At 37.0% G+C, this 15,000-nt stretch overlaps 3 protein-coding genes across 5 annotated transcripts in view; 2 read left to right on the forward strand and 1 right to left on the reverse strand.

The window, feature by feature from the left end:
* LOC144977666 (patched domain-containing protein 3-like) overlaps positions 1 to 15,000 on the reverse strand; it is a 44,964-nt gene that overhangs the window by 29,584 nt on the left and 380 nt on the right. The window contains exons 2-5 of one of the 3 annotated variants that reach the window (XM_078923108.1): positions 5,717 to 5,894; positions 3,669 to 3,856; positions 2,239 to 2,387; positions 821 to 1,079 (exon numbers count right to left, since the gene is read on the reverse strand). In XM_078923108.1, coding sequence (XP_078779234.1) covers positions 821 to 1,079; positions 2,239 to 2,387; positions 3,669 to 3,856; positions 5,717 to 5,876 — 756 coding nt within the window. In that variant the 5' untranslated portion in view covers positions 5,877 to 5,894. Of the gene's footprint in view, positions 1 to 820; positions 1,080 to 2,238; positions 2,388 to 3,668; positions 3,857 to 4,425; positions 4,539 to 5,716; positions 5,895 to 15,000 lie in introns of those variants that run through there. The other 2 variants (XM_078923115.1, XM_078923124.1) reach the window with 2 other exon arrangements.
* On the forward strand, positions 8,625 to 9,342 carry LOC144972480 (uncharacterized). Its single transcript, XM_078913777.1, has 2 exons — positions 8,625 to 8,777; positions 8,905 to 9,342. The coding sequence occupies exons 1-2, from the start codon at positions 8,625 to 8,627 to the stop codon at positions 9,340 to 9,342; spliced, it is 591 nt and encodes a 196-aa protein (XP_078769903.1).
* LOC144972540 (uncharacterized) lies at positions 9,423 to 10,165 on the forward strand. The gene is made up of 2 exons (XM_078913909.1): positions 9,423 to 9,605; positions 9,851 to 10,165. Exons 1-2 carry the CDS (start codon positions 9,423 to 9,425, stop codon positions 10,163 to 10,165), a joined length of 498 nt encoding a protein of 165 aa, XP_078770035.1.

A 15,000-nucleotide genomic window follows, 5' to 3' on the forward strand; every position in this document is an offset into this window, starting at 1 on the left:
GCAAAACATGGTATTCTGAATTTATATGACTTGAAGCTACATTATGCATGCCCATTGGATAAAACTAAATGAGAGAGTTCAAAACCAACAACGAATAAATTAATATGATTTTTGAAGAGATACCTAACAAAACCAATTTTAAAACAAATACTGACGAATATCCTCGTATACTGTCAGTTTTTTAGGAAGAAAGGCGTCTTTCCAAAATCTTATCTTTTGTTTAAAATCTTCAAACTTTGTCCTCCAGCCAACGCTAACAACGTCGTCATCCCACTTTGTCTTGCATTCAAATGTTTGCTATTATCACCGTCCTCCCACCTTGAGGAATGAGAGCGAATTCCACCAACAATAAAATTATAAGGTATTACATCACCGCTGCACCGATGGCGTAATAATAATAGCAATAATAATAATAATAATAATAATAATAATAATAATAATAATAATAATAATCATCAATCATCATATCATCATCATCATCATCATCATCATCATCATCATCATCATCATCATCATCTTCATCATCATCATCATCATCATCATCGTCACCATAAAAATAATAATATAATAGTAGTAGTAGTAGTAGTAGTAGTAGTAGTAGTAGTAGTAGTAGTAGTAGTAGTAGTAGTAGTAGTAGTTGTTGTTGTTAGTAGTAATAGTAGTAGTAGTAGTAGTAGTAGTAGTAGTAGTAGTAGTAGTAGTAGTAGTAGTAGTAGTAGTAGTAGTAGTAGTAGTAGTTTTGATGGTAGTAGTCGTGACTGTGATGGTAGTTATGGAAAGTATAGTAAATGACAAAAAGAACAAATGAGTCACGACTAACATCAAGTTCTCGGGAAACATTTCGAAAATTTGGCAGTTGCTTTTTCATGACTTCTAAAAATATGTTCAACCATACAAAACTGCTCTTAGAAGTCGTATACATCAAGTTGAACTTGAAGTAAAGAGAGTGGGCGCCAAGTAATATTGTTTGATTTGGTTTCGACTTGTCAAGAATGGGTTGTCCGATGACAATTGAAAGATCCTCATCTTTGTAATATTTTGAGAATGGATAAGTGATTTTTCCTTCTCTTACCAGTTTTCTGGAAAAGATTAATTTATTCAATGAAATTGTAATGATTTGTAATACAATATACATACATACATATATATATATATATATATATATATATATATATATATATACATAATATATATATAAATATTCGTATATTCATATACATATAATTAATAGCATTATACTAGCATATAATATTATATTCGTATAGCCAGGGTGTAAACTAGCAATAACATAAATGAGTGGTAAATGACTGATGAAATAGAAGATATAATGGCGGTATAATGATGCATTTCATAACCATAGGGTAAGCCCTGATAACTTATAGCCATTGATATTTTGCAACGACATAACAAAAAGTATGTGACGCATAAAAATCAACAACTTTAAAATGTTTATTAAATCTAATAATTATTGTGCAAATCTATAGTTGTTTCTAAAGAATTATGAATGAAACAGTACATTTAATTATTTTATAAGGTGCATTAAAAACTATATATTATCGTAGCAATAAAGAAATTCGACAGAAAATATTGAGTTATACATGAGAAAGGGGGAAACATGTCATTTATTTCCATTTCAAGAAATGAATTGCATAACCAAGGCGTTCGTCAAAGTTTAACGCCGAGATTTGAGCTAGAGCAAGATGACTAGCGCAAGACCGCACAGCGATGTGGGAATCGAACTCGGTAGCTCTGGGTATAAAGCAAAGATCATTATTATTATTATTATTATTATTATTATTATTATTATTATTATTATTATTATTATTATTATTAGTAGTAGTAGTAGTAGTAGTAGTAGTAGTAGTAGTAGTAGTAGTAGTAGTAGTAGTACTACTACTACTACTACTACTACTACTACAACTACTACTACTACTACTACTACTACTACTACTACTACTACTACTACTACTACTACTACTACTACTACTACTACTACTACTACTACTGCTACTACTAATACTACTACTATTTTTATTATTATTATTATTATTATTATTATTATTATTATTATTATTATTATTATTATTATTCATTATTATTATTATTATTATTATTATTATTATTATTATTATTATTATTATTATTATTATTATTATTACCATCAGTATTAATGTTACCATCATTATTATTATCATTACATTATAATTACGGTTACTATTTTTATTATCATCGTTGTACCTGAATTGATAAGTTAGTGCAATTGCGTACGGGTAAACACAAACGCCTTGTTTCTTCATACACAATGAGCTGTAGTTTAATTTTAGCTGTGAATTGGTTTCATAGTCATAGTCAGGTGCTTCAATATGATATACTATCCCTACAAAGCCCTTGAGAGAATAGAGAAAATGAAAAATAATGAAGATATATGTTACAGTAAATGACATAATCAGTCGGATGGTGAAAAGGTTTGGTGAGATATTGCCAAGTTTAGTTAGAAGGTCCATTTTGATCAAAAATGAGTTCTTGTCATAAATTATTAAATTAACCCATTTTGTACATCTTCGGGAACTATCACAGCTTAATTTTACTTCTAAATATTTTTTTACATCTAGTCAAGTTGAAAAAGTACAAAATTTGAGAAAAATTGCTGGATACCTTTCCCATACATCTCACCATAACCTCATGAAAAATCACCCGATTTATTTCAAATAAAGATTAAAATGCTCTAGGGAGGATATTCTTTCAGAAAATGCAAATATGCATGTCCAAAATGTACATCTTCCGACTGATCATGCCATGCACTGTGACACATATCATTATTCTTTGCAAAGAAGCAAACATGAATAGATAACAAATCAAAATATCATCAAGACGATGACTGTAGTGATGATGATGATGATGATGATGATGATGATGATGATGATGATGATGGTGAAGATGATGATGATGATGATGATGATGGTGATGGTGGTGGTGGTGGTGGTGGTGGTGGTGGTGGTGATGGTGGTGGTGGTGGTGGTGGTGATGGTGATGATGATGATGATGATGATAACCACGCCCCTCGGACATTCTTCTGAATGAAAACAATGCTAAATGCAGTGAATACACAGGTTTATTACGCATGGTATTGTATAAATAAAATACTCGCTGTTCTACCGCTTGATCAATATAACCAAGACATAAACGATGTGTAACCTTATACATTTATATTCTCACTGAGAAATCCTTTTCAAGAACTAATTACCCAACTGGGGGTCCCATAATGATAACAAGTAACAGAGGGTTTCATTCACCTTATTGTTTATAAACAACCAACTATGATTGTCCTATTGTGCTTGAAGGTGTTACAAATCCCTTGTTTTGATTGGTTAAAATCTACCTTGTTAATTGCAAACAGAAGGAAAATATTACAAACAGGGAGAGTTATCAACCCTAACACCGACTATATCAGTAGTTTACCCGGGTTACTTTTACCCCATGCCTATTTATTACATTTTTATGAGACAAATCATAGGCGTGGTATCAAAGCTTATGTTTTTGGGTTTTCCATGTTAATGATAGTTGAATAAAACTATGTATGTACATGCTCATTTTCATTACATTTTTTCCAATTTTGAAAAGTAGCAAAAATCTCTAGGATTGAGTGAGTTAAATGAACCAGGCCTTACCTCTATTTGTTTGATAATTCTCTCGTCTAAAATGTTCACGTCCTTGGGAGTTCTAAATATGAGATGAGCAACCACCGGTATATTGATTGAAGTATAATCGGCGTAATCCGTTGCATTCACTTCGAAATGTTTTATGTAAATCTCCTTGTCTTCTTTTCCTTTTGATGTTTTTGGGGTGTACAGGACTTCTGTTTAACAGATGAAGTCAATGATAAGGAATAAAAATTGCTTACACTCCATTGTGGTATGTATTTTAGATAAGAAAAAATAGAAGGAATTAGAATTAAGCTCCAACTGTCAAGTGGTTGTAAAATGTGGCTGGTGCAGGAGACAGGCACAGTGTATATGAAGCGGTGACAAGAGGTCACAAAAATACTCCAATACTAAGTAAGTTGGAAAAAAATAGAGAGAAAACTCGCTTTCATCAGTTTCTTTGGGTTTCGGTTAAACAATGAAAAATAAAACAAAGCGTGACGGACGATCCAGCATCAAAATTATAGCAGATAATATAGGTTTTTAAACTGTAGAAATAAGTGTGGACTAAATTGAGTACCTGTCCACTCTTTTTTTATTATTTGAGAAACTACCCCTGCCATTCTATTGGAGCTAGATTGCCGGTGTTTGGGGTGAAAACTGTATTTTTTAACTGATAGAAACTGATTAAAAAATTTCCATAGAATTTCCATATTACTTAACATTCCAAATCCCTTGATCCAATGAAAGGAATCTCATATAATTTTTTTTCCCGTCCAACTACCTGCGTGTTTGTGGTATATGTCGTATCTGACCCGTGTATCCTTGATTCGAATCCCGCTGTTGGTGGCGCAAAGTTGAGTCATTAGGAAAAATGTCCTCTACTCACATTCTCTCAACACATCCAGTTTTAAAATGGGTAGCTGAAGAGGAAGACAAAGGAAAATGTGTCTGGATAACATCAAGGAATGATCTATCGTCTACGAGTTGACAGAGAAGGCCAATAACCGAGATGTGTAGCACATGATTGTGAAGGCTGCATCCTGTATTAGGTCAAGGGAATGAGTGAGTTAATGAGTGAGACCAGAGAGCGTAGAATATTATCTACGCTCTCTGGTGAGACCAAGGAAAGAGCGGGGTGGGGTGGGGGGTAACAGCGATATCTCTGTAGAAAAAAATCAAGAAATTAATGGGGCTAACAGGCGGAATGTCCCGTCCTACAAATAACGTAAGAATTAGTATAAATATAACCCACCGTTTCAAAACAGTTTTATCCAAGTCCTTTGTTTGAGAGCTTTTGACAAGATGAGCGTCATTTTATTAGATCGATATTTGGTGGACAAAACTTCTGATAGAGCATTTATTCTGCCAGACGATTATTACCGCAGGCAATGGGGAAAACTTGTTTTGTGTTTTTTACTTTTTTTGTTTTTTTCTGTGCGATTTTTTTTCTTTTGTTTTTTTGTATTATTTTATTTTTGCGTGTCTACATATAAAATTTTGATTTCATTTCTTTTCATTTTTTTTTTTTATTAACTTTTCGCAACTCCGTTCAAATGAACAAAAAAAAAACAATTGATGACGTTCCCTTTATTCAATCGCAGGAAAAAGTTTTCTTTGGATAAAAGATCGAGAAAACACAGGCGGCACCCGCAGTGCTGCACCGTTATCGAGCATATTTGAGCTAAATTTCTTGCTCATAGAAACAAAAGCAACGTATCGTCCACAACTACAGTTTTAAATTAAACTCATAATACGCTTCAACAGTCGTGACGTGACTCCCCTCGTAATGACGCATAGTAACTTAGTAACTGGTTATAAACTATCGGAGCAATGGCGGACGCCCTTATGAAATAAAAGTGTATCTAAAGGAGAAAAACATTATAAATCGGATCATGTTTTGACCTTTATACATTCTGATCACATGACATGGGAAAAAGTTCTAGCTAGCATGAAGAATGAAAAATACCGATTTTGCTTTGTTTAGAACCAAGCTGCTCGTTGCTGGGCGGACGTGACATCGGACTACTGAATCCTATTGCGTTTGATTATCAGACGTTTAAATAGCTACTTACCTATGTCGTTCTGGGGGTTTAATTCTGTCATTCCTGAGGCAAGAAAGCCACAGACTATCAAACACCCGATCATGAAAGCGAAGGGATGAGAACCCACTTTGGTACCAAAAAAGTAGAAACCTCTGAGGATAGAGACGTGGCACAAAGCTATGAACTTCATGGTTGATGTAGTCACAAACTGTTGAAAGAATATAAAATTCAATAAATATATGGGATTACAGGTTAGGCGCACGCACTCACACACGCAGAACAACCCCCCCCCCCCCACCCCCACCCCCTGCCCCCCTCCTCACACACACACAAACACGGTGTATGATATATAGAGTAATTGATCTCTTAATTACCAAGCTACACTCCGGCTGATCTCGGTGAAAACTATGTCTCGGAATTATCTTTTGTTTTAAAACCCTGTTCGAGGGGTTTTCCGTTTAAAGATCTTTCCTTTTTTGCACTCCACTTCATGTCCATCTTCATGGACAGTGTGAATCCTACAAGAGATCCACAAACATTCAAAGCTCAGACATTACTTTCACTCTACTTACACAGAAGAAGAAACTGACTATCGGCTTTATGAAGATTCTACTTTCTCTTTCAGCCATAAAGTGATTTCAAACAATAGGGCAGATAAGTGGTGACGTCACACCTTCTACGCTTTTGGTTCCAAACCCATTGGAAGTGTGTACGTAACCAGTGCATCGAAGACCTAATGATGAATAGGTCACATATTGAATCATACACTGGCATAATTATTCTAGTAGCAGGATATATGGGCAGATTCTTCAGATTACGGGCGTAAAAGAGCGAGGATGGATAATCTTTATTGACGACTAGTCGTATATATTTAGGCTAGAAATTATGATGCTATCACAATGAAACAGAAGATCAATTATATAAAGTATGTATCCAGTCCTCCGGAAGACTGGTTATAGACTTCCAATGAGATTGGAACCTCTTTTTTGGTATCACACTTGTCTTCTTTATTGATCATAAAGACGCAACGTAAATTCACGTCGGAATTCAAGAGTCACAAGTAAGGGTGGAGAGTCCGATAATGTTGCCAAAATCAGTAATTCACATTTCTGGCCACTGACTAGCTCTGGACCATCTAAGCTGGCGTCTGGTTTAGAAGCATTGTTTGGCTAGATATCGATAGACAGGTATCTAGATAGATAGTAGTATTGTGGTGATTTTGGTTACATTTTGTGTCTTGTACATCTAACGTTTTGTTTTTTTTTTCTTTTTGTTATAGATGCCTGCTTGTGTTAAAAGTTGATTAAAGCTTTAGAAAGAATGTTCAAAGTAAAATCTCCTTTGTCTCTTTTGTGATCCAAATCTACAACAATTTAATCAACTTTTATCTACGATGGACCGACACCTTCGACCAGCAGTCCTGACAACGGACCCTAGCTCACCCGAGGAGCTGAAGACTTGGCTCCACTGGAAGAGAACATTCGACTTCTTCCTCGACAGTCTCCAAGACACTACAGCTTCCAGAAAACTTGCAACGCTTGTAAACTTCGTCGGTCCTTCTATCTACGAACTCATCGCTGAGTGTGACACATATGAAGTTACTATCAAAATACTCGAGTCTGTATTTGACAAACCTAAGAGTGAAGTGTTTGCCAGGCATTTACTATCATGTTGCAAGCAACAATCTGGTCAAACGCTAGATCAATATCTACAAAAACTTTAAAATCTTGCCAAGGACTGTAATTTCCAAGCTGTTACTGCTGAAGTTCACAAAAACGAAGCCATCAGAGATGCTTTCATCAGTGGCCTTATTTCACCTCACATACGCCAACGTCTACTTGAAAAGAACAAGCTCGATCTCGACACTGCTTTCGAGGACGCTATAACTCTAGACATGGATTAAAAACAGAGCTTGTCATACCGTTCAGACGTGATAACTGCGGCTGTTGACGAACCACAAGACGAATATAAAGCCATTGGCAGTACAACTGCCTCTGGATTCAGTGAAGAAAAATGCTTCTTTTGCGGTTACAAAAAAAACACCTGCCCTGCCAGAAAAGCTACCTGTAAAAAATGTGGTAAATCAGGACATTTTGCAAAAGTTTGTAAATCTGCCGGTGCCGAAAAGTCCCGTAGAACTGCTATAACTTCTTCTTTGACTTCAGGGAATCCAAACCTAGCAACCACTCTCACTGTATCCGCCATCAATTGCTTAAAGAAAGCCCAAATAATTGTTCTAGTAAATGGTTTTAAACGCAATGCCTTGGTGGATACCGGAAGCTCTGAAAGTTACATTAACTCTAGTATCGCTAAAGAAAACTGCCTGAAAGTAACCCCTTCTTCATGTAGCATTAACATGGTGTCGACAAGTCCCACCAAAAAGACGCAGGGCCATTGTATAGTGCCTCTTTCCTATAAGAAAGAGAATGTATACGCAAAAGCTTTCACTCCTGCCTGATCTCTGTGCTGACATTATCTTAGGTCATGATTTTTTAGGTAAGCACTCTGAAGTCTGCTTCCCGTTCGATGGATCTCAAAACCCACTCAAAATCCTTGGAGTAGCAGCGGCCAATATTGAAGCTCCTTCTCTGTTTGAGAATCTAATTGAAGACTGTAGACCTATCGCTACTAAGTCACGCCGTCATTCAGAGTTGGACGAACTTTTCATCGAGTCAGAAGTGCAGAAGCTCCTCAGGAGGGTATCATCGAGCTTTCATAGTCACCATGGAGGGCTCAAATGTTGTTGGTTACGGGTGGAGAAAGACACAAAAAGAAACTAGTAATTGACTATAGTCAAACTATCAATAAATATACTCTACTTGATGCGTACCCTTTACCGAGGCTGGATAAGATGGCTGAGTATATCTCTAAGTATAGGTATTACAGTGCCTTTGATCTGAAAAGCGCTTACCACCAGATACCTATCAAATAAAGTGATATGGAATATACTGCTTTCGAGGCTTCTGGTAACCTATATCACTTCAAAAGAATCCCCTTCGGTGTAACTAACGGTGTTGCCGCATTCCAAAGAACGATCGACAACATAATTAAACAAGAAGATCTCTCCGCTTCCTTTGCTTACTTGGACAACGTAACTGTATGTCGAGACGACTGGAGTGAGCATAATTTTAATGTAAAACGCTTCAAAAACACGGACTGACTTTCAATGAATCCAAGAACGTGATAGGTGTTGAACTCATTGATGTTACTGGCTACAGGATTTCAAAAGGGGAAATACGACCCGATCCCTCGAGACTAACACCACTTCGCCAAATGGAGCCTCCTACATCACTCAAAGATCAGAAAGGGCATGTCGCATGCTCGCTTATTATTCCCCCTGGATATCCCACTTCTCTGATAAAATTCATTTACTGAATAATAACACCACATTCCCATCTCCACCTGAAATACTTCAGGCCTTTGACAATCTAAAGGAGGAACTCGAGACAGCGGTCCAAGTAACTGTAGATCCTCAGCTTCCTCCTACCGTAGAGTCCGATGCATCAGACATAGCTATTTTAGCTACTTTCAACCAGGAGGGTCACCCTGTTGCCTCTTCTCCCGAACACTCTCCTCAAGTGAGAAACACCACTCTTCGGTCGAAAAGGAGGCTTACGCAATTGTGGAAGCAATCAGAAAGTGGCGTCACTTCCTAATCAATACTCACTTCAAACTTGTTACGGATCAAAAATCTGTGGCTTTCATCTACGATTCGAAGCAAAAAGGAAAGTTAAAAATGACAAGATTCAAAGGTGGAAAATTGTCTTGTTACAACTACGACGTAATCTACCGTCCCGGGCCAGAGAACCATGCTGCTGACGCACTCTCTCGAGCTACATGCAGTGTTGCTTTTTGTGACCATTTAAAACACCTTCATGAAGCCCCCAGTCACCCAGGAGTGACTAGAATGATTCACTTTGTACGAGCAAAGAACCTACCTTACAGTGTTTAGGATGTAAAGAAAATGACATCTGGATGTCCAGTCTGCTCTGAAATCAAACCTAGATTTTACAAACCAAAACAAATGCCCAACCTCATCAAATCTACCCAGCCAATGGAAAGGCTTAGTATTGACTTTAAGGGGCCAATGCCTACCTCTACTAGGAATAGATACTTATTAACTCTGATTGATGAATATTCCCGATTCCCATTTGCCTTCCCAAGTGCCGACATGACTACAACCACTGTACTTTACTGCTTGAACCAAATGTTTCAATATTTGGCATGCCTCACTACGTACATTCTGATAGAGGTCCTCAATTTATGTCAGAGGAATTGAAGTCATTTCTCCACGAAAAAGGAATAGCAACTAGCCGATCAACTCCATATAACCCTAGAGGGAATGGGCAAGTGGAACGACTAAACAACACAATATGGAAAGCAATCACTCTCTCTCAAATCCAAAGGACTGTCTATCAACCAGTGGGAACTGGTTCTACAGGACTCCCTGCACTCTGTTCGTTCGCTTCTCTGCACTGAAACAAATGCTACACCGCATGAACGCATGTTCCAGTATACTCGTCGCTCTACTAATGGCAGCTCCTTGCCCTCATGGCTCCTATCGCCTGGGCCTGTTTACCTCAGACGCCATATAAGAACATCAAAGTATGACCCGATTGTGGATGAAGTTGATCTACTCGAAGCGAACTCACAATACGCTCATGTCCGTTTACCAGATGGCAGAGAATCAACTGTTTCCTTAAGGGATCTAGCTCCTGTTGGAAATGAAAGGCAGATTGAACCCACGCCAGTTGGTACACCGTGTGGTGCTAAAGCTTCTGATCTAACCCCTGATAATCAGACAAAGTTGTCTGTAGAGCCCGATGTCGTCACTGCTCCAGATCAAACACCCGATGTTACCAACCTTGTGTCTGACAATACACCCGATTCTATTTCTTTGCCAGAAACTCGATCTCTGCCTGAACCGGTCATAAAACCTGCCAAGACTCCCTCCATTAGAACGAGAAGTTATAATTTAAGAAGTGGACCCAAATAATGATACTGTTGGTTTGAATTTTAAGCCGCGGAGAATGTGGTGATTTTGGATATATTTTGTGTCTTGTACATCTAACGTTTTGTTTTTCTCTTTTTGTTATAGATGCCTGCTTGTGTTAAAAGTTGATTAAAGCTTTAGAAAGAATGTTCAAAGTAAAATCTTCTTTGTCTTTTTTGTGATCCAAATCTACAACAAGTATATCGAGAGGGGCTTCAAAAATGCGTCTGTGGTGAAGTGGATTAACACCTTCTAATGATTGTGAATTTGAAGCTTCAATGAATGTGTTTAGTGAACGAATGGTGACAATAATCAAAGAAATAAAAATAAATAAATATGAATACCCATGCAGCGCAATTCCATGGATTTTCCATGCATAATGCACTTCACAGTGTTTCATTTATTCCATCAGCGGGCTGTATTGAACAAAAATTCTGTTGCATACACAAACAGGCACCTTTTAAGCGTCCTTTTTGTATTAAAAGAAATACTTAACAGACCCGAATGTTCTGGGCACTTTCCATTATTCAGATCTGAGATCTTCACGTGGGACTTAAGTCTACAATCATCATCATCATCATCATCATCATCATCATCATCATCATCAGCAGCAGCAGCAGCAGCAGCAGCAGCAGCAACGACAGCAGCAACAACAACACATTACTATCGTCATCATGACTATTATTATCATCATTGTCTTCATGCGAGGGTAGCTGCAAACAGATTAAGGTCTCGAACCTGTCTAACAGCGACGGTCAGGCTTCATCAGTGGCGACTTTCGACCTTTCTTAATTGTACACATTGGACACAATGAACCTTAAACCGCGGAGAATCTGGTTAGCACGGCCGCCGAATGGTTTCACGACCGCACAAGAATGAGGTAAAAATTGATATCCGTGTGTTGTATAAAACCATCAAAAGCTTCTTCTGTTGTTAGAAGACAGGGTTTTATGTGCGGCTTTGATGTCTAATGGTATGACACTTGGGCTACGACAAGTAGGTCGACGGTTTGAGCACCAGTGTATGCAAAGCAAAAGATCAGCCTTTGGAAAAGGTTCTTTTCTGATAGTTTTTCGCCGTATAATATAATAACCAAACAGAGGGGGTTCGTTGTTTCTGTCGAAAAGGAAATTATTATAGCGCAGATTACAGCTGCATGTTTTGTCCTATGTTATATACAATGTGACTGTTGATTTGGGACCCTTGTAAAGGGCATTGAGCACACATTTAGTGGAGATACGCTCTTTAAAACCCCACTTTCTAAATGCTTTTTTAAAGAAAAGAATTGGTTAAGACACCCTTGAAACAAAATTCACTTTCCACAAAAATGCATACATCGATTCCTTTTTTGTCACGGTTAAGGCACAAATCTGTCTGCTTGTTTTCTTTTTTGCTTTTTAATTTTTTATTTGGGTTTTTTGTTTTTGTTTTTTTTTTTTTTTTTTTTTTTGGGGGGGGGGGGGGTTGGCCAGATCCTACAAAATGTATTGATTAGGTATGATGGATGTTTCAAATATTTATCGAGGCATAAAACTAAATTTCTCTCCTTTTCTCTTTCCTTGGATAAAAAGATGTACCCATCATCATTGGCGATGATACGAAACGATAATTGCTTCAACTAGGTTTTCTGATAGATAACAATTTAAACGAAGAACTAAACAAGTGTGTATGAAAGGTGCCTGGTCTGGCATCTTTCAAACACGACTTGTTCAGGTCTTTATCTTACACCGGTGCCTGTTCCTTAATTTTTTAATTTAACTATTTAAACGACATGGTTATGAATGACTTTCTGTATTGTTCAATTAATAATCATCACTTTAAAATAACTAATGCAACTTACACGGACATAATTTCTCAGTTTGGCTAGAAAATCCTTACTTCTTATGTCGGTAAAATGATGATCTCCTATTGTAGAAAAGCCTTACCTACATCTGTGGCTTAGATTAAATTGACAATCATCTTAAATAGTGATATTTATTGAAAACTAAATTATGGCCAGAAAAAAAAAGAAAAAAAAGGTGTTTTTTCAATGTGAGCGATCTACATATTCAGTTTATTTCCAACTGATGATTGGATATTGCTTTATAACTATAATCGTGCTATTTTGTTTATGCAAGATGTAAACATACCAATGACAATGGGTCAAGATGTACCAAAAAAACCTAAATGTCATGTTGGATATTTCGGAAACTTGAACACGGTTTATGTAGGTCATTTGAGCACATTTTGCACTCTAAGCAATGACTCGAGTACATGAAAAAATAATACTAATCTTTAACCATTAATGGCTATGCCATGCAGTTTGTATCAGTGCTGTACGATGACCAACCTGCACAGCCAATTTTATCCAAATTAGTCACACACTCGTGTCTCCATTATGTTCAAAAGCCGTTTTTTTTCTCTCAGTCTAGTCGAATTTTTTGTTTGTCAAAACAATTGAGTGCTTCAAGAGCGTCAGAGTTTTAATAGTGAGCTTCTATTTGGCAATTTTTGAAGCGAAATTAGCCACTAGGAAATCTGGCCATCTAGCTGCCCTGGTCGTTAACAGCTGGTTTTGCTAAGACAAAGCAGTAACATTTATCAGTTACAGTTTGTAAGGGGGTCCCGATAGCTCATTTGGTAGAGAGCACTCGCTTCACACCAAAAGGGACAAAAATAGTTCGACCACCTGGTAGTGATTCGGTAATTTGGTCTGTTAGATCTGGCGAAAAGTACTTATCCAAAGGAAAGTAAGTAATTGCTATTGTACTTTTTCGCTTTAGAAATCGAGATGAACTCCGGCTCCATGGGCCCTATTGGCTTTGAAGGACAACAGTTTGTAGGCTTCTCTGACACGATGCACATGATAGCAAGCTATTTCGAACGTCACGCATGTGGACACCAAACGATTTTTTAGAATAACTTCGGCAAGCAATCGTTTGCACGATAGCAATTCAAATAAACGATACTAGGAATTAGCGTTAAGACGGGGCGAGAAATTACTTGAATAGGGAAGCAATCGAATTTTTAAAAATTTTCTTAACCGTCTACTCTTACCTCCCTCTAACTGAACAAGAATCGGAATCCATTAAAGGGTAATATAAAAAGATCTCGTAAATGTGTCTTCAAAGTAAGTTTTATCAGGATTCAAAACCACGATTGGTGTGTTTATGTGTGTCTATGTGTTTGTTTGTTTGTTTGTTTGTAAAAAAAATGAAAGATCTAAATCTGCCAATATATTTCCCAATTGAAAGGGTTGATAATATTACGACCGACCGCCTCATATGTTATTATGATCGTTCAATCGTCTTACATTAATAGCGTTTTGATGGCAAAAGGGAAACCCGAAACCACATTATCTATCTTCGTAAGTTATATTGAAGCTTTGATTCCATTTTTCATTTCTTCAAGTTTCAAGCAGCAATGTTTACATTATTTCAGTATGAACTTGATTCTTAAAATTGAATTTTAAACGTCTTCAATTTCAATTAAAACAACAACAAAAATATTTGAGGAAATGGGTTTTTTCTTAAACTTTAAAACGTTAAACCAACCATTTCTGGAAAAACATGTAATTAAAATATTTAACAAGAAAACACGTCGTCAAATATCGATCGTTTTAAATGACCCTCTTCTTGTTAAAATCTCCCAATCCTAAGACTTCGCAAAGTCCCAGGTTTGAGAGTTTTTGCAAAGATAAGGGTCAATCAAATCGATCATGTTTGAAGTACGAGTTTTCTGGCCAAATTCTAAATACATGTTTTCCAGAATATGGCAGTTAACTGGATAGTAATAAGTGGATGTGTCTACAAAAGAAGATTTTAAAAGAAGTAGAGAACCAACTTTCTTAGCCCATATGGTCAGCATATCATTTTCACGGGAATGATTTGAAAAATAACTTCTATTCGTACAAAGGTAACTATTGTGTGACCATTAAAGAACCATCAATTGAACTCGCCATTCCCATCCTAGACCCTAGATAACTAATATATAGATCAACTTAGGCTTTGAGTAGTGATGAAGAAGTAGCAGACTTCAATCGCCCAATCGCGATTATCACATGACTTCCGAAAGCTCCTACATCCCCAGTACTCTTAAAAATTCTCTAGTAGGAGATTTGGGATGAGGGAACCTTTTTTTTAAAGTACTGGGGATGTAGGGGCTTTCGGAAAGCCTCCCCATGACTTTCATGAGAGAGAGAGAGAGGAGGAGGAGGAGGAGGGGGAGGAGGAGGAGGAGGAAGAGAGAGAGAGAGAGAGAGAGAGAGAGAAAGAAAGAAGAGGAAGTAGTAGTAGTAGTAGTAGTAGTAGTAGTAGTAGTAGTAGTAGTAGTAGTAGTAGTA

The sequence above is a fragment of the Berghia stephanieae genome, chromosome 1 (assembly GCF_034508935.2).
Source record: "Berghia stephanieae isolate SIO BIC M18660-M18661 chromosome 1, UCSD_Bste_1.3, whole genome shotgun sequence".
NCBI classification, from domain to species: Eukaryota; Metazoa; Mollusca; class Gastropoda; order Nudibranchia; family Aeolidiidae; genus Berghia; species Berghia stephanieae.